General features: G+C 41.9%; 1 protein-coding gene across 1 annotated transcript in view; it reads right to left on the minus strand.

Annotated features, from left to right (window-relative positions):
* The window catches only part of ZNF385D (zinc finger protein 385D), a 392,444-nt gene that overhangs the window by 192,874 nt on the left and 178,824 nt on the right, over nt 1-20,746 (minus strand). Inside the window, 1 exon segment of the mRNA XM_066628214.1 lies at nt 2,053-2,195. Within this exon segment, the coding sequence (XP_066484311.1) occupies nt 2,053-2,195 (143 nt within the window).

Raw genomic sequence — 20,746 nt, forward strand, 5'->3', positions numbered from 1 at the left:
CATAGATTACAGAAACCCTGATAAAGTCACCATTTATACCAATATTGTCACCCAAATCACTGCTAGCCCTTTCAAAATTAGCCACTTCCATGACTGCCTCTTTCTGTACACCTTCACAGCACTTTCTCTCTAGCACATCTCAATACTTGTGTTTCATTCTGGCATGCATAATGTGATAGGACATGACAACTTTGGGAATAAAGACAAAGCTACATATTTCATTTTATTAAAAGAAAGCAATATAGGTGTATAAAATATTGCTTAAGTTTTAGAATTTAAACCTCCCTTGAAACTTCAACATTCCGTGAAAGAAACAGTGCCAGCAAGTGGAAGCCAACATGAAAACTGTTAAAAATTTGGTTGTAGCCTGGGCCTTATGTAAAATGTTGAAAAGCATCAGGGATGAATAAATGTAAAAGCTTTTATAATATTAAAAACAAATTGGTACACTTTCTTTACTGTAGTTAATTGTGACTAAGGGCACAATCCTAACCCCCTTTCCATCACTGACATAATGCAGCTCCAAGGTAAAAGAACAAGCATTTCCTTACTTTGAGGAGGCCTCTGTGACTATCACCCATTTGCAGAATGCGCCACAGATTCTATTGGTACCACTATGCCAGTGCTGGAAAGTTGGTTAGGATTGGGGCCTTAGAGCCCGATCCTGTGGTCCGCGGCACGGCTCCGTGCTGCAGACGACAGTCGTAAATGTGCCATAAGGCACATTTGCGGGGCTTACCTGCTGGAGCTAGCCCAGCGCTGGCCGGAGCTGGGCTGGCGCACGGCGGGTACCCGGGTTCCACGGTTTGGTGTTCTCCCAGACTGCGGAACGGGAGGTGGGGGCATGGCCAGGGGCATAGGGAAGGCATTCCGGGGAGGCGGAGGTGTGTCGGGAGAGAGGCGGATCTGCGGAGCCAAGCTCCGCAGGATCCAAGGCATTCGGGCAGGGCTGCTCGCCCTATTTAGTGGCGACCAAAAGGTCACCATTAAAGTGAGTAGCCCCATTGCGGGGCTGCTTCCCTTACTCGGGGGAAGGGAACAAACATCCCCTTCTCCAGAGGAGCCTCCCATGGTAGCACGGCACAGGATCTGGCGGGAGCCCACCATGGAGCTGCTGGACCTGGGTGCCACGGGCAGCTCAGGATTGGGCTGTCCATCAGTCAACAAGATAAGATGGCAAATGTATTTATGAGCGGGATGAAATGCAGTAGCTCCCCAAGTCAAGTGCTCACGACACAACAAAAGCAGCTAGAGATGCAAATACAGAAACATAAATAGTATGGATCTTGGAAACAAACCAACAACTGAAATAACTAAGGTTGAAATTATGTGCACACTTATTTGTAAGCTGGTTGCCTTTTACTTCTAAGGCTGCAATCCTAACCAATTTTTCAGCACTGACATAAGGGCAATGCAACTCCGAGGTAAGGGAACAAACATTACCTTACCTTGAGGAGGCCTCCGTGACTGCCCCCCAACTGCAGGATGCAGCACATGCCACACTGCTACAGCTATGCCAGTGCTGGAATGTTGGTTAGGATTGCCCCCAGTAATTTGAAAGGGGCTGCTAGTTAACTTGCTCTGTCAGAACTCATAGATATGGTGATTAAAGATATCGATCTCAATGATTTCTGGCATGGGGGATCTGTACCACCTAGCACTGAAGTTTATGCTGATAGCAGGAGACCATAAAATTGCTCTGCCAATTACTTATTAGTAGTATTCTATCTGTATTGTGGTACTATCCCACTAAGAAGAAAAAAAATGTTTCGCTTTAAAATCTGTATAAATAAGAAGGAATATCTGTTTTATTTGTTAGAAAACAGCAGATTCCTTAAATACAAAGGCACTCCTTCCCACCTTGAATGACATTTCAGCCTTCCATTTCTATGCAATGGTTTGATTTCTTATTACTTTTCCTAAGATTTCCCTCTTGATCCCCAACTGTTACATGCCAGGTGTAGCATCTGCTCTCCTTGATGACTTATGTTAAAAGAAGAGTTAAACAGGTCACATAGGAGACGGAAATCAACCCTTCAGTATAGTACTTACTGCATTGAAGTTGGGGAAGAGATTGACAGCTGCTGCGGTGTCCAGGGAGAATGGAAGAAAGGGTTTGATATCCAGCGATGGCTGCAAGGGTGGGGCTGGAGGACGTACCAGGGCAGGAAGAGCAGGGCTCTGGCATGTACCTCCTATATAAAGAAAAAGAAGGCAATAAGTAAAATCATACAGAATAGATAGTCCACTTATGTGCATGACCCAGCCTCTTTCCAACCAATGGAGATGGTTGTGTGGTCTTTAGTAACACAGGAAACTGCCTAACATGGAGTCTGGCCATTGAACCATCTACCTCAGTGGACGCCAAACTTGCAAATGCATTGTAATGAAAAAGCAGTCCCTCTTCGAACAAGAGTTTACCATTCCACTGGGCCACCACATGACTACTACTGAGATTGGGGACAGGGAGGCTCTGGGCAGTTGCGTCTACTACCCAGTATCCCAGCAGGCTGTGCAACTGGATGTCTGTGCAGACACGACTGCCCACAGAGTCCCTGCCCCTGACCTCAGTAGAAGACATGCAGCGACCCAGCAGAATGGTAAGCTCCAGTCAGGGGACAGAAGGTTACTCCAAACCCCAGATCCGGTCCCCAGGCCGGGGTTCGGAAGGCCCTAATCTACCTCAATAATGATCAGGCAGCTGCTTGTTAAGGGGTCTTTTCTCAGCCCTATAACCACTAGCCAACCTTCTGCATGCAGAGCATGTGGTCTTGCACTGAGCTATGACTGAGCTTGCACTGAGCAATTTTCAAGTCTTTGAAAATTCACTTGTGCTAATTGATGGACCTGGGTGAAACAATTGACCAGTTCTTCGCTGCATATTTTCTTGTATAGCCTCCTTAACAAATGATCCAGAGGTTCATTGTCTTTTTCCTCCAACCCACCTGTTACCAGCCATGGGATAAGACAGAGCACAGTCAAACAAGCAAGGGTGAGAACGTTGAACTAGGACAGGTGAGACCTCCATCTGAATTCTTACTCAGACATGTAGATCACTGGATAACCTTGGGCCAGTCATATTATTATTATTATTATTATTATTATTATTATTATTATTCTAACTTACTCCACAGGGTAGTTGAGAGGATAAAATGAGGGTAAGAGAACTGTGTACATCTCTCCTGCCCTCCTGGGAAGAAGAACAGGATCAAAATGTGATAAATATTTAATAAATATAATATTAGAGATATATAAAGAGTAATAATATTATTCAAATGAATAAATATTTAATTGGTCTTGCCAAGTTACAGCACACATTTAGTACCCCATGTGAGAGAAAAGAAGCAGAGAAGCAGGGAATGGCGAATGTGTTAACCCATTTTTGCCCAGTTCACAGGTGTACACATTTGGTCCCCGTTGCATATATGCAATGTTAGGCAGAAACGCAAGACTCTCCCTCTACCCTCCTATTCCAAATCTAGCCCAAACATTTTCCTTGGGGGGGGGGGGCGGGAATGACCATCTGGTTTTGATTACACGTGTTCACTCTTAGGCCCTAATCTAAAGAGACTTTTCCTATTTTCCTATTTTGGGATGTGTTAAGGAGCACACCTTGGAGCAGCCCAAGACATTTGCCTTTGTTACTACTGAATGATTTCTGGGAAAAATTTCCAGATACATGATTGTAAACTTGGAATTTATATTACTTCCAGGTTGTATGCATCTGTTTTAGGTTGCTTGTGGATATGCAAGTTAAGCATCCGTGCAGAGGAAAGCACCAAGAGAATTCACTTGAAATTGAAACTTGGACAGACTAAAGTAACTTCCTTCCTGTCTTGCAATGTTTTCAGCTGGGAAAGTGCATCATGACTATTGAAAGAAAGAAAGAAAGAAAGAAAGAAAGAAAGAAAGAAAGAAAGAAAACACTTTTTTACTCCATGGTGTGTGTGTGTGTGTGTGTGTGTGTGTGTGTGTGTGTGGGCTACACTTTCAAATTTTTAATAAATAAGAGCTTGTGTTTCTCCATGGGGCTTCTCAGAATTAACTTCAAAGGCTAATCTAACCTAGCAGTCTGAAGAGCTGAATAAAGAAGCTGTTTGAAAAGGAACACAATGTAATAAAAAGACATTCTCTAAACATCTGGCCAAAATGGCACTTCAGACCACTTGGCAAATGACTGTAGGGTGACCAAGAATTACCCTGAAGTGCTGCAGACCCTTCTCCTGATAATGCTGCTTATGTGCCAGTCTCTGGGAATGGTATGCAAATGAGGCAAATTCAACATCCTGATAAGCACCTGTTTTTCGTGGGCTACCGTTTTTGACTTCTTGTTGGCCCCCTATCACAGACCTGAGTTGGGCACATTCAAGTCCTATCTCTGCTCTGTGGCTCCCCTAAGTTTGGTAGACTTCCAAACCATCAATTCACTGTTAATTAACTTTCTTTAAATCCTAGGGAAATTCCTATAAAAAGCCTGTATCCTTTTAATCTGACAGGCAGGCAGCATTTTAAAATTCTGCTGGTGAAACTCCAAGAAAGAGTCCAAAAAACAAAATGCAATGGGATGATGATGATGATGATGATGATTGTTTTAGCTCCCATGGCAAATATACACTGAAAGAGGGAGGATGAGTGAAGAGTCAGACTAAATTTCTTCTCATATATAAGTAATAGATTATTTTTCCATGGCAATTCTGTTAGAAAGTTGTTGGAACAATTCACTCAGATGTTAAAATCCAGCCAGAAAAGCTCTTAACTTGAGTTGCATTTTAATATTTCTAATCGAAGGCTCATGGCATATGATTGAATTAACTTGCTATATGAAATTATCAGCTTTCCCACTTCTGGTAGGAAATCAGCCAGAGAGCCAATTATAAGTGACAACACTTCCTTACTAGCTTTCAATGCCTCTCCAAACACCTGACAAAAGTTTTAGAGGGGGAAAAAAGAAGCATCAATCTTATAAATCAAAGGTATGAATTTATGGCTCATGTTTATTTTACACTGCACACTGACTTCCCTGGAATCTCTGGTGATTTACAACACTTGGGAAAGTGGAAATTGAATCCGACCTTTCAAAGAGGGCCATTATGGGAGGAGAAACGATAAAAGAATAATACAACAGTCAGTGCTGATCTTAGACAACCAGACGGTCATTTATCAGCTGCTTAAATATTGGCTAAATTGACCTGGGGGAGTTGGGAGCATTTAAGGCACCATTGCAAGAAACAAGCAACTTGGCTGGGTTAGCCATTTCTTTGATCCTAGGCTTCAGTGCAATAAATGCACAGAGCAGATTTTTTAAAAATGGTTTGGATGATAATGAGAGTATAGAAGGCTGGATCTAGTAGGCCCTATGGGCACTGTTTCTAAATCCAGAAACAGAGAAGGAACTTTTTAAAAGTTCCATTCAAATTGCTCAGATCTTCTTTGCTTGTTACAAAGAGGGCTAACACGAGAAAGAGTAAGAACCCAGTCCTACCATTTCTCCCCATAGCATGCAGCCATGGCAAAACAGACTGTGCCATATGCGGTGGTGGGAGGGGCAGATTGGGCGAATTGGGAAGGAAAAGGGAAAATATATTCCCTTCCTTCCTCATAAGCCTTCCAATCACCAGTGGGTCTCCTCAGACATGGGCCAGCCCTAAAGTATGGAGAAAAACAAAACAAATGAAAAACCCCTTGTTTCGCCATCTCCTCTGAGACAGGATACAAGGAAAATAATTGATGTAAGTTTTGGTCAAGCATATAGAAAAGTTACTAGCTTCTGATGAGCAGCTACAACTCCAAGTATTTCAAACCAGAAAAGAGGTCAAGAGGATTTTTCTGAACTTTATTGGGGAGGGGGAATGTGGAATAAAAATAAGGTCTTGGGTGTGTGCGTTTTCAACCAAGTCCCTTCTGTTCAAACTGAAAACATCTGAAATGTTCTCTGGCTGTGGACTTTGTCATATTTGAAGATAAATGATTGTTTTTGACAAGCCTTAAGAAATTTGGTTCACAAATTTTCGGAAGATACATAAAATTAATAATGATGGGCTGGCAAAGAAGCTATCAACTTTCCATCATTGTTTCTGAGCAGTACTTTGGTTTCCAAAGAATGTGGAAAGGAAAAAAAAAACCAAACCCAAATGTATGAACACCACTCTGGAAAATCTGAAAACAGTTGGCATTTCCATGAGACACAAATTGTAAATCTTCATTTTTAAAATACTGAAATTTACAACTTGCCAGGTCATCAATTCTTAAACTAATTTCTATTATTTCCTTCTCTTAATGCCACCTATGACATGACTGTCAGCATAAACCTTAACACCCAGATCTTAAGAGATATATAAACAAAGCTTTTAACAGCCCAATACAATCCTTGAGACATTCTGTGTTTATATGCCAGTGCAACAACAGCCCCGCTGGCACAGAATTCCCCCCTCCAACTGATCGGTATTCCACTGATGCCAGAGCCATGTCGCAAAAATGCCATGCCAACATAGCTTGAATGTAGGTGCAACACCATTGGCGGAGAGGTCAAAACAGATCAAGGAGGAATGTGGACAAAGAAGATCAAGAAGGGATGTGAGCAGGGCAAGAGGAGTAGGGGCACACCATATCCCACCATCCTCTTCAGATGACAGACACAACCCCAATCCTGGAAGAACACTGCAATGTACCTAATGTAGGTAGGAGTACCGGTAAGTACCTAGGGCAGCCGTTCCCAAACTCTTTTGACTGGCAACTCCCTTGACCTATTGGGCCACTGGTCATTCCTAGTTCCCTATGAGGGCTACAATCCTACACGTTGCATAGGGTGGTGGATTTTTGTGAGGATTCCATGGCTCCCCTGGCTAGTTTCTTTGACTCTCCAGGGAGCCATGGCTTACTGTTTGGGTACAATTGCTCTAGGTAACAATGAGGAAGGGAGGGGAAAAAAACAGGAAATCTCATCTTCTGCATCCACCCCCCCCCTCCCCAGCCTTGCCCACTTCCTCATAACAAGGCATGGGATACAGACTGCATTTGGTAGACAACCGCACAGCACAGAGCTATATGGATTCTCAAAGGGGAACTTTGATGATGGGAAGCATGGTGAAAGGGTACAAAGGGAGAACAACGACCTCATGTCTCTCACAACCTGTATGGCAAGGTATTGTGTGTAAATTTGTCTTCCTAGGATTCTTATTGTAGATATGCTACCCAGGAGGACTCCACACAAAAAAAGACAACCAAGCAGAACCTCTACCTCACCACCCCAACAGAAGGACTATGCATCCCACACAGGTAAGCACAAGGTGGGAAGGAATCCCATGCTGTGATGTATTGATCTTGCATCTCTGCCTCATGTGTCTATCCTCCCTATCCCCCCAATACTGACCTTCCAGGATTGACAAATGTGTCTTTGCTGTAAACAGTATTCCCTTACCCAGAGGCGTACCAGTGTGCTGTGGCGTCCCAGGCAGGAACCTGGTGACATCACGTGTTACTGCAGGAAGTGACGGAGCAAGAGCCCACGCTCACAGCCACAGAAAAATCACTCAACCGGCTGCTGAGCGGGCGTGTACGCACCAATTGCTTCCCAACTGGGGAAGCAATTGGAGAGTACATGCGGGTACCCACCTCCAATTGGTGCCATCTGCTCTGTCTTGCCCAGGGCAGATACTCCCCCCCCGCCCTTACCATCCCTTCCTTTTGCAATAGCTAAGAGAAGGGCATGTTTGATCTCTCTTTATGAATGCCACAAATTACAACCATTGTTACTTCTGGACAAACACTCATCTCAATTCCTTTTGTTTTTCAAGACTACACCACTGCCACAGGGGGCCAAATAGATACACACACACACACACACACACACACACACACACACACATAAGGAAAGGGAAAGGTAATGTTTCAAGCCACCATGCCCTCACCCCCAACATGGCAACACTGCATGTACACTCTGATGGTACCACTCTCCCTTACAAACCCTGGGTATGCATCTCAGTATCGACAACAGGTGTGACTGATGCTGTTGGCAGTTCCTTATTACTCCTCCTGTGTTTCTCCTTGATCCCCATTTATAGATCTTCCACAGGAGAAGATACTGTGCATACCCCAAGGAAAGACTGTAGTGACCAGTTAGTATTTCCACGAGACGTGAATTCTGCTTGGTGAGGTTGCTGGCCTGTTCCTTCCTGTCATGCCCCTGTAGCTTTGCAGACTCAATGGCAGACGGTGAACCATCCATACCTCACCAACACCCATTATTTGGCTGACTACTGAATAACTTGCAATGAGACAGTGGTCCTGCTGGGAGGAGATGGCTGGCCCACTTACTTGTTTTCCTTTCAGAAACACCTTCATTATTGATATTATTCACTAAGAACCTCAAATGGATCACACATGTTGCCTCTTTTTTTAGCAAACTGGGATCCCTTCTTCCTACCTTGGTTGTTTCTTATAACAGCAGGTCTCAGGGTGAGACTCCATGGGAGGAGAAAGTTTGCAAGTCCCCTGTTCTCCCTTGCCATTGTATACAGTGGACAGTGGTAGGGGACCAGAAAGGGCTGTGTTATGATGACCATGTCAGAAGTGTCAGAGATACAGCAAAAGGGAAGGGGTGTGTGTGGATGTCAGCCCAGTGATTGGTCCATGCAGTATTCCCTCCGATAATTTCATATGCTACAAGAAGGTTGTAGAATCCAGAGCTGACAGAAAAGTGGACCACTTTAGCCCGCAGGTAAGGGATATTTCTTTGAAAATGCTGGCATTGTCATGGTTCCTACCTTCCACGAGACAAAAGGACCAAAAATGGTGACTATTTTAAACATCTAAGGGCCCAATCCTATCCAATTTTTCAGTGCCAGTGCTGCTGTACCTATGGGGTATTCACTGCTTCCTGTGTTGAGGATGCAGTCACAGAGGCCTCCTTAAGGTATGGGAACATTTGTTCCCTTACCCTGGGGCTGCATTGCAGTTGCACAGTGCTGGAAAGTTGGATAGGATTGGGCTGTAAGGCTGCAATCCTATCCACATTTACCTGAGAATAAGCCCCATTTATAATGGAACTTACTTCTGAGTATGTATGCATAGAATTGGGATGTAAGACACTAATTATAATGTGTTAAAGCGAAACCTTTCTGCTATTGACATTTTCTGTGTAAAGTGTTTATGCATATCTAGTAATGTATCAACCAACAGTTTAACAGTTTTAAACAAAACAGAAACCCAAATTAAAATGAATACATCTCTACAGGAGTTAATGAGTGTAAGATGGAGTGTACTCCTCCTCTTTCATCCATGCTGCAGTTTTTGAATGCATTTATAATTTCACTGACATTAAAAACTAAATCCAGTGGCAACTAAGAACACAAAATCCTTCACTCTCTTCTGAAGATTATAGTGGCAGCTATATATGTGACACATGTGATCACACAAACTGAATATTTTCAGGTCAAATAAAGGTCCACAATTTAACAACAGCACATTATACTCCAGTCCTCACGCATCTGATTTCAGGACATACACTCTAGTTTGAAGACAAATTAAGTTGCAGTTTCAATAACTTCCCAAAATGTCAAATCAGTGGTTAATGTAATTCCTCTCAAATATTTTTAGTTGAGAAATTGGGGCATTTGATGTTCAAAGAATCTAGGTACACTCAAAGCTTATTGCTCTTTTTGCCACATGTCTATGAAATCATCTCAGAAACAAGATCAGAGGCAGAGTGATATGTATTCCTCTGTGGCAACACAGCGTAATTGTTTCTATTGAAACAGTTTCATTGTTCTCTGGGTACAAAAGCAACAATGCATTTTGTTCAGTTTTGTTCCTTAAAAGTAATTATCTCCAGAAATATACTACCTATTTTTATTCCCCAAAATCTCCTAATTATTCCACCTGTGTGGAGCTTTTGAAACAAGAAGTGTATTGCTTTCTTTAGAAGAGGTCTGCAAACTATTCTGGGTTAGATCTGGTCGATTGCTCAAAGCCTAACCCGTGATTCAGAAAATAAAGCGTTAAGGTAAACTGCCGAGTGGAAAGACATGAAATAATAGCTGTATTTGCCCTGCAAAGATCTTGGCCCTGTCCCTGCTATTTAGGTAGTGCCAAAAGGAACTGCACAATAATTGCTTCCCACTGCTCCTTACTCTAGCTTTGCTGTTTGAAGATGTGTTATACTCATGGGATTTGGAGCAAACTTGTACTGGCTGGAAATGCTAGCAGCCAAGATCCAGTTTTCACATTCAAATATACACACATAACCTTCATATGTAAATGTTAAAAATTCTATTTTTGCGCATGCAGGGATTATCACTTTAAAAAGTGAGATGTTAAAAATCCTTTTGTTGCTGATAGAGACAGAAATGTATTAGCCAGGTATTGCTGGAAGTGCCAAAAGAAACATATATGCAGAAAAAAATCACTAATGGGAAAAGATGCCTTGACTTGATTCCTAAAACAGGCAAAACTGAGCTAGTGTGGACAAATATGCAACAGTATAAAATCAAAACTTATTTTCTTATGGTAATGTATCCATTAGCAAGGATGACCAGCCTGTACCCAAGAGATGGATGAATTTCAAACCAGTAGCCCATAACAAAATCTCCAGAGGGTAATTAATTTTGAATGGAAACTGTCAAAATACAAAAGTACTCAAAACAGAGGAAACAATTTGCACAATATAGAAAAACTGTTAGTAATTGTCCAGCAACTAACAAACCAATCTGTACAAACTCAAGCTAGTGTGGATGCTTTAACCAGATGATCTTACTGGACAACTGATAAAGGTGAAAATTACATCAGAAGAAAATAAACAAAAGATTGAGAGATTGGGACAAAAGATAAGAAAAGAACAAGTTAAAATATCGGAGATAGAAGAAAATCAGCACAATGCAGAGACAACTTTAATGGAAATTCAGATGGATAGTGCAGCTCGAGTGGTGAGGATACAAAATATACCAGAGGAGAAAGGAGAAGATACATTGCGATGGATTGGCAGATTAATATCAGAATGGATTGATACACCGATGGAGGAGATATCTAAAGAATTGGACTCAGTGAGAAGAGTGAGCACTTCTTATCTGAGAAAACACGAATTACCAAGAGAAATCCATGTGAAATTCATCAGAACCTTTTACAGAGATAAATTACTGAAGGCCTCACAGGAAAAAGAATGGACGGTGGATGATAACAAAGTCAACATTTTGAGACATGTTCCATGGAGAGTGAGGAAGAAGAGAAAAGAAATTTTAAGAGAAAAGCAAATACCATACAGGTGGTTTTCTCTGGAAGGTATGTTTTTTCAATATCAGACACAGATATAATATAAATTCAACAATGAAAGCAGAAAACTTCTTGAGTACAGTGATGAAAGATGAGATAAGAAAGGAAGAAAAGGAGGAAGAGAAATTGAGAAGAAATGAATTAGAAGAATATAGACCAGAAATGGAGTCGGATGAAAAGAAATCAAATGATTTAGAAACAACAGATGAATCAGAGAGGGAAGAGCCTAGAGGAGCGAGTAAGAGGCGCTCACCAATAGCAACAAAAAAAAAGACAAAAAGAGAGGAAGACCAGTAAACAGAAACATGATGACTAAATGAATAGGACATTGTTGGTGAATAAAAAGTTAGGAGAAATTTTTGTGGCTTCAGATGAAAAAAAAGGTGTTGCCATCTGTTAAAGAAAGTTATCTGTTAAAGTTAAAGAAAGATTGAGATCAAAATTAATATATGCATTATAAGATGGACTATTGGACTTTGAGATGTAAGAAGAAACAGTAAAACAATGCATGATAAAATGGGTGTAAAATATAGGCCATAATATCAATGGGAACAGATCTGGAAGTATAATAAAAAAAACTTACTAGAGCAACAAATTTTATATTATTTTAGATATTATAGATAAAGAAAATGATGTATACCTAGTTATTATGATTTTAATTGTAGTGAGGATCTTATGTGTTAGATATTGGAAGGATTCTAAAATAGTAATGAAAAATGAATTAATAGAGAAAATAATGAATGTGACAGAAATGGACTGACTTTAAGAAGTTTTGGATTAACAACGAAAACCGACACAAATTGAGCAAGGGAAAAAACCTTTTTATGCTTGGTTGAAAATGAAGTTTTAGAAATATATGATAGGGCATTTAGATGATTGTGTTACATATATTATCTTTGATATGATATGATACATGTATGATGAATGAAAAATGATATTAAGAGGTAAATTTAGAAGAGGAATTGATCAAGAAATGTAATGATTTATTAGTGATATATGATGATATATGATTTCCTGCACCTTTCTCCTTTATGGAGAAATTTGGTTGGTTTCTACTGAAAGTGCTACACATGAGATCATATAGGAGGTGGTGGCCATCCCCAACAATCAGTACTGAAGTGAAAGGAACTCTGAATGGAACAGTGTGACTCTGTCCTATCTCTTTTCTTCCCTGGTTGGGGAGGGGGGGAAATAAAGTGGTTATCTGTTACCAAGAAAAAAAAATGTTACAAATGAATCTTCCAGAATGGTGATCAATAAAAATCTCCTTCACTATTACCATCTCTTATGATAAGCCTTCAATATAACCCCCTTTGAAGCCCAGGAAATATATTGCCAGAAATGTTGAGCTGCTATAATGTCACATTTAATGTAAAGGCATTATACTTTTTGACATTTAAAAAGCTTTGACCTGGTAAGTTCCACAGTTGGGTTTTCCTAATATTTTTTTTTATAAAGGTCATGCTTATGGTATAATAAGCACATACTTTCAAGTGTTATTAATCAAAGGGATATTGTACAGTATTATAAATTTCATTTTTTTCATTTTTATTCTGAACATACTTTTTAATTGAAGAGTCACATTTTTCAAACACACACTTGGATAAGCAAATAAGATTAATGTATTCCTTCTGCTGCTATTACGAATTTATTTTAAAATAAACAAAGAATGAAATAAAATGAATGAATAAAATAAATCCCACAAAGCAGGGGCTGTTGGTGCAGTGGAATTCTACAGACATTGAACAATATCTTAATTTCAAAGGTAAAAAAACTATACAAATTTACCAGTTCTCAAAGATGAGAAGTATACTATTCATTAAACACCCAAAGACAATGGCCAGTACTGAGTTAAGTGTACTTAAGGCATTGTCATCAATGGACTTGAGAGCCCAATTGTGTCCCTTGCCATCCTATGGGATGCAACTGTGCTGCCAGAGTACATGTTTCGTGCTATGGTGGGGGAGGGGCAATCAGATAGCCAGTAAAAGATAAGTACAAAATTTTTTACTTAGCTCCTGGTAGGCCACCTGAACATGCGTCTTACTGGACCCATGCCAGTTATTTTATAGTGAACATTTGAGGAAGGGGGGACAGTTAGAAAACCGGAGATAAGCTCTGGCATGCACCTTTGATCTGTTGTGTACCAATCTGGCATGCACCAATCTACTCACTCCTGCACACTCCTGGCCCTCCCCCACCCCAGCATTCTTGCTTTCTATCTCCTTCCTCTGTGCGTTGGCAACCTTCAGTCTCGAGAGACTATGGTATCGCGCTCTGGATGGTGGTTCTGGAACAGCGTCTAGTGTGGCTGAAAAGACCGATTCGGGAGTGACAATCCCTTCCACACTGGGAGCAAGTGTAGTCTGTCCCTGGTGTGTCTTCCTGGCTACGGGCCTTCCTTCTTTGCCTCTTTGCCTCAGTCTGTTGGCCAAGTGTCTCTTCCAACTGGAAGAGGCCATGCTGCACAGCCTGCCTCCAAGCGGGCCGCTCAGAGATCAGGGTTTCCCATCTGTTGAAGTCCATCCCTAAGGCCTTCAGATCCCTCTTGCAGATGTCCTTGTATCGCAGCTGTGGTCTACCTGTAGGGCGCTTTCCTTGCACAAGTTCTCCATAGAGGAGATCCTTCCTCTGTTATCTGTTAGCATTCTCACTGTCACGTCCTCTAGTGTTCCTTTAGCAGGTACGAGTCTAGTGTTCTCGCAGTCTGCTTCCTTTTCCAAAATAGCTTCCTCTGGTGTTCACTTCCTGTTAGTGTTGATTTGCAAACAAAGAGAGGCAAGTCAAGAATGCAATCGGGAGGGGGGGATTTGAGAACTGCACATAACCGAAACTGCAGAAACTGAGTCTGTGGATATGGGGGAGTGGGCCACTGTATTCTTAATTTGAATTTTTAGGATCGCTATTATTGCATCATAAAGAGATACCTCTGGTATACATGCTACAATATTGAGCCTCCCAGTTGTTCTTTGGTTTGGAGCCATAGAAAATATGGACTGAATAATATTTACAGAAATTGTTTACAAAGACACAGCATGGCACTGTTCATCACTGAAAGAATGGGATGAGATCTTTTCTTTTTTTTTACTAGAGCTTAAAAAGGAAAAATTAAATGGAGTCCAAAGACTGGGTTAGATTTCACAATGGGGTTAGACATTTATAAGGTATTTATATGTTTCACAGTTAGATGTGGGTTACATTTACAAGTCTTATAAACATTTATGCTGTCAGGCACAAACTAGTCAACAAATGATGCGGTTTTCAAATGGCTTTTCTCTTCTGTCAGACAATTTCAATATTTAACACCAGCCTAATTACTGCTCTAAAACTGGCTCTCTCGGGAACTGAGGACAGGGCATTATTTATTAGACTCAAGCCCCACCCATGATAATCACTTCCTGTAGGTTTTAGCCTGGTCATCTGACACCCAGCTGTACAGCATCTCATGACTCTCATTAGTCTCCTTCTGAGACAAATTCTCAGGATAATTGCCATTGGCTGGAAAATGTGCATTGTGCAGTGCTGAGTTCTGAATGTCCACATGACTCTGTTTCGGCAGCATTTATAAACATATCAAGACAGTCTACCTCCACCCCATAAATACCAAATAAAAACTTCACACCCACTGCAATATGCTCACATGCTAGTCTGCCAAGAAGGGCTTGTGTCTGATAGCTGACTGAGGGCCCAATCCTATCCAATTTTCCAGTGCCGGTGCAGCCATGTCAATGGGGCGTGCCCTGCATCCTGTGTTGGGGAGGCAGTCACAGAGGCCACCTCAAGATATGGGGACATTTGTTCCCTTACCCTGGGGCTGCATTGCAGCTGCACGGGTGCTGGAAAGTTGGATAGGATTGGGCTCTGAAGCAGTTGCCTTAGGCAATGGATAGGTGGGATAATTTATTTATTTACAGTATTTTTATTTCTCCTTTCTCCCTGAAGGGACCCAAAGCATAATGTTTCTGCCACTACAGCCCATTACTTTCCTCTCCTCTACACTTCCTCTTTGGTTCCACTATTCTCTTCCTTTGCATTAGGGGAGTGAAAGGATGAGGGGGAACAGTGAAGTGGCTGGTGTATCATCAGGTAGGGCAGATGGCATTTTGGGCACTGGCTCAGGTACTGGGAGGTCTTGGGCCAGCCCGGCATTCTGCTACTCATCTTGAGCAAGTCTCTTAAGTTCTGCCCCTTGAAAGGAATTATCTTTTTCCAACATTCTTGACTTTCCTCCTCTCTAGAAGTTTAAATTTAGATTGAAAACTGCACAGGAGATATAACTGTCTTTCTTCTATTGCTCTGTATAATGCCATGCATACTGTTGGTGCAATAACCACAACCACGACCACCACAACAGAGAAATGAAAGGCTAAATGCTCATAAAGTAGATGGACTCCCATCCCACAATGCCGGAGCATTCACATATTAGCCCTCCTTGTAACCAGCTCGCACATTCTGGGCCACAATGTGCCACAAGCAGCTTGCAAGAACTTTACTGTGGAATGCCTGCATAACCCATCATTCTAGGTAATGCCTGTACCTAAGCCAAGCCATACATCTAGACCGGGGTGCCCAAACCCCGGCCCTAGCGCCACTTACGGCCCTTGAGGACTCCCAATGCAGCCCTTGGGGAGCCCCCCAGTCTCCAATGAGCCTCTGGCCCTCCAGAGATGTGCTGGAGCCCACACTGGCCCGACACAACTGCTCTCAGCGTGAGGGCGACTGTTTGACCTCTTGCATGAGCTGTGGGATGAGGGCTCCCTCCACTGCTTGTGGTTTCACGTCTGTGGTGCAGTAGCAGCAGCAAAGGAAAGGCCAGCCTTGCTTTGTGCAAGGCCTTTTATAGGCTATTGCAAGACCTTCATTCATTCACATAAGTTCATCATTCACATAAGTTCAAACTCATGTAAATTTATTCAAATTTTAAATGTAAATTAATTCTTTTTTCCCAGTCCCAGACCCAGTGTCAGAGAGATGATGTGGCCCTCCTGCCAAAAACTTTGGACACCCCTGATCTAGACAAACAACCTCAAGATGGTAAAAATCCAAATAGATATTGAGTTACAAAATGATCAGATCTGGTCTTTTCCAACCTGCCTGGAGATGCCAGGGTTGAACCCAGAACTTTCTGCAGGCAAAGCATGGACACTTCCTATGATCTTTCCAAAAGTGTCTGACTCACCAATGCTGGAAACAGAATTCAGAACTGGATAGAGCCTTGGCACTATCCAGCACAGTTCTTCTTGTGTTCTTTAAATAATACCTTGTCTTTCAAACCCCAGCTAAACAGATCAGCAGACTATAAGCATAAGGAAAATTAATCCAGGGAGTTTCCACAAAAGGTATTTTTATGGAAAGGACAGTTGAGACATCTGGCACCCAAACTGTTCCTACATAATTTTGCCACCACAAGGCTACTTGATCAAAATGGTTATCTAACCTTGATGAGCAGCAGAAAGAAAACTAAGTATCTGTTCCTCCACTGAAATCTGCTCTTATTTCAATATTCAACACAAACCGATTCTCCTTTAAGAATAATGCACGGAAAACATCAGAAGGAAACTAACAAACAGCAACTAACAACAAGAAACAGGAACATAATCAACAATAACAATTAAATGATTTTTTTAATGTATTCCATCCTCCAGTATTGCAAAATGCAAAATTGAGAGGCTAATTTGAATCATACAATTTTATTTTGGAAAATGTGGAGTTCAGATACTGTTCTCTTCCCCCACTAAATAACAAATAGATGATGATGATTCACAATAGTACAAACATGAGAGGCAAAATGTCAAAATACTGTCTCTTTTAGGCTAAGGAATGACTCACTTAAAATGCCACCAATTGTTACTGATTTAGAATGAAACCTTTTGATCAACAGAGAGGTTTGTTCCAAATGCAGTTGACATAAAACAGAGAAAGGAGGCAAATTATAGTAGCCTGCTCCTGCAGGATGGCAGAGCAATGTCTGGGCACAGTATTCTAGTAGGGAGTCATAAAAACAAGAAAGGTGAACTTTTAGGAATAAATATAGCTCAACCAATTGGAAGTAATGGCCTCTGCAAAACTGAACAGTGACATTAGTATAGAAGTGGGAGAGAAGGAAAAGAATAACAGCTGATGAAGATAAATCGGAACCAGGAAGCTCTGCCAGAACTTGTTTCTGGTGCCATGGGGCTTACATATGAGAATACATTTCTTCTACCACTGAACAGTTTCACACAAGATGCATTCCTTAAAAAACTTTTAAGTTTGGAAATCATACACACATAAATATAACTTTAACATGCATGTACATGCATCTACAGCAATTCTCAAACTATGGGTCAGACCCAGCAGTGGGTCTTAGCCTAATTTCCTTGTCGTTTTCACAAAGCTCCAAACATTTGGTTATGTGCATCAAGGGTTAAAAACAAACTGCTACTTGAGGGGGGAGCACTGCTACCCAATCACCATTATAGCCACATCCCTTGCCATTTATAAATCAGGCAGCAGCCTTTAGGGTATCTAAAAAGTTTGAGAACTTTTTAGAGACCCTAGAATCCATGATCTAGAAACCTGATTATGATCTAGAAACCACTGTCTAATCAAGGATCTCATATACATGCACGTATCAGTTTGAAGGTGCATATACATAGTATATACACCATACCTACCCTGCTGCTGCCCACAGCAATCACCATTTTTCAAATTGCCCTCCAAAATCCATGTTAAAGGTTATGGAGCTGGCCTGCCAGGGCAAAAAGCATAATATCAAAGAACCATACATTGGGGTACATAGATCAAAGCCTCTGGAAAGATCTTAATGAACATACAGGTTCCTGTGTAAGAAGGGCAGTCTTTGTAGAAAATTCAAAACCAGTACTGCGAACTGAATTTGAAAACTGAAAATCAGTGACGATGTTGTAAATATGGCACTCTGTGCTCCACGCAGTCAGTCCTTTGGCAGCCACAATCCAGACTGTAGTTTGTGAGTTCTCTTTATAAGAAGCTCCATGTGACATTAGTCCGATCTGGGTATCATAAAATATGAACTACGTTGTCTAAGTCATCCCTATTCAGAAAAGGTGTGGCTGGTGAACCAGCCTAGTCTAGTAAAAAAAGGGGCTTTTGGCCTCTGCTACTGCCTGGTCATTTAGGACTATTGCTGGACCCAAGATGATGGATCCAAACTCTTGGGTGATTAATACTGATGTTCTGAACTGACAGATGGATGCACAAATTGTGGAACCAGCAAGGGGGGAGTGGGAATAGCTTTTTGTTCTTGAAGTGTGGAAGGATGTTGTCTGTGTAAGTTGTTTAGAAACTCTTCAAATACTGTATCTAAGTATTTGAACAAGTTTCTGTAGCCATCCGACATGTAGCAGAACAGTAGAAATCTCCATGGAAATCAAGAGGGCCTTAAAAAAACAACGATGCTATTAAGAGGACTGTGTATTTGGGGATGTGCAAATTCACAAATAAATATGACAGATTTCTTCTTCACAAATGATGGCTTCTATTTTAATTCTTTCTATTTTGCTTTTCCTGTAACTTTGCCCCCCTAAAATTAACTCCAGTTCTATAACTACATTCAGCCTTTTCCTGCAAAGGAAAACAGCAAAACATTACGAATTCAGAGAGAACTCAGACAGAAATATTTCATCATCAGGATACCAGCAAGCAGATGTTAATACAATTTTGTGACACGTTTTTGTGAGGAGCTAAGTAAAAAAAACAACAGATATAAGAGAAGATTCAAGTAAAAAATATATTTTGTGAGTCATTACTGGGGGACTAAGATGGCAGCCTAACATTGAGAAGCTGCGGTAGCTATTAAGCCTCCCCAAAACCCAGCCTCATCAGAAGACATTATTTTTGCTTTTACAATAGCTAATACCTTAAATAATAAGGAAACTATATCTTTGCCAAGCTACCACATCCCCAAGATAGTTCTTACTACACTTCCATGTCATTCCACAGAATCGTCCTGCATGATCTCTCATGCACTCGGAAAGGGAACACCTCTCCCATTTAATTAAGTGCCTCCTAGTTTAAACCTTGTTAAACTTGCACAACATTGCCGTATCACATTTATGTGAAATCTATCAGGAACATGTATAGCATGACCTTCTAGTCCCTACATACTCCAGCTGTTTAATGGTTGGCAACCTTCAGTCTCAAAAGACTATGGTAGAAGCCTACAGCACCCGGTATTCCCAAGCGGTCTCCCATCCAAGTACTAACCGGGCCTGACCCTGCTTAGCTTCCGAGATCAGATGAGATCAGGAAAAACCATCACCACATTGTGTTCAAATCATGATTAAAACAATAATAAATGATCATGAAGACCAAGCCACAACAATGCTGTATGTGCATTTGCAAAAGAATATTGTGAGCAGCCGCAGGCGTCATTGGTGTTTCTACCACAACTGCTTGCACAGAGATTATTATTATTATTATTCTTCACATTTTTATACCGCCCTTTCCCCAGAGAGCTCAGGCGGTGTACACAGCTGCTCTCCTCCTTTTGTCCTCACAACAACCCTGTGAGGGAGGTGAGGCTGAGAGGAAGTGACTGGCCCAAGGTCACCCAGGAAGCTTTGTGGCTGAAGGGGGACTTGAACCTGGATCTTCCAGGTCTAAGTCTACCTCCCAAACCACTACACCACCCTGGATGCACTGGTAAGTTGCATTTCAATTGCATCATGGCTTGGTCCACGCATGTGGACCAAAGCACCTTGGTACAAACACCAAAGGGCGCAATCCTGACCCAGGGTTGAGTTGGCTGGGCCGGCGCAAGGACACACGTCCAATTGGCACATTGTCTGTGCCAATGAGGATGGAGCCTTGTGTCAGTCGAGCTCGGCCAATGCAAGGCTCTGGAGCGGACAGGGAGGAGGTAGGAGGCATTCTGGGGTGGGGGAGGCCAGGCAGAGGGCAGTCCCAGACACGGACAGGTGGCAAGCAGGAGGCAGGGCTGGGACCCAGCTCTTATGCCGGATCCCAACCTCCATTTCCAAGTAGCGCTCCACACTGCAAGCCACTCCGCTCTCATTGGACTTAGGGGCTGCAGTGGCTTACCCAGCGTTAAGGGGAAGAGTTTCCCCTTACCTGCAGCTGAGCTACTTTGGCTCCTTATCATGCCTCCTGGCCTGCCTGTTCCAGCGCAAGATAGGATTGCGCTAAAAGTGACTGAAGCTACGTACATGCACAGTTTTCTGCCACACGCACAAAGACCTTTGCCAGATATCAGCCCAATCAACGCCCTGAAAGACTGTGCAAAGTGCCTGACATCTTGACAAAACAGAATGGGTGATGTGACTTCCAAAGCTGAGGAGCAATGGGTTTCTTGAGGAGGAAATTCTAGCAAGGGCACCATTTTAGGTATGGGGAGGGGGGTGGACAAGACGCACAGCAAAGTTTTAAAATGTGTTCTTCAATACATTCAAGATTTGAATGCAAACAAATAAGAAGCTAGTGCATGGTAAATATCAGGAGATGA

Source organism: Tiliqua scincoides, chromosome 5 (assembly GCF_035046505.1).
Source record: "Tiliqua scincoides isolate rTilSci1 chromosome 5, rTilSci1.hap2, whole genome shotgun sequence".
In the NCBI taxonomy this organism is placed as follows: domain Eukaryota; kingdom Metazoa; phylum Chordata; class Lepidosauria; order Squamata; family Scincidae; genus Tiliqua; species Tiliqua scincoides.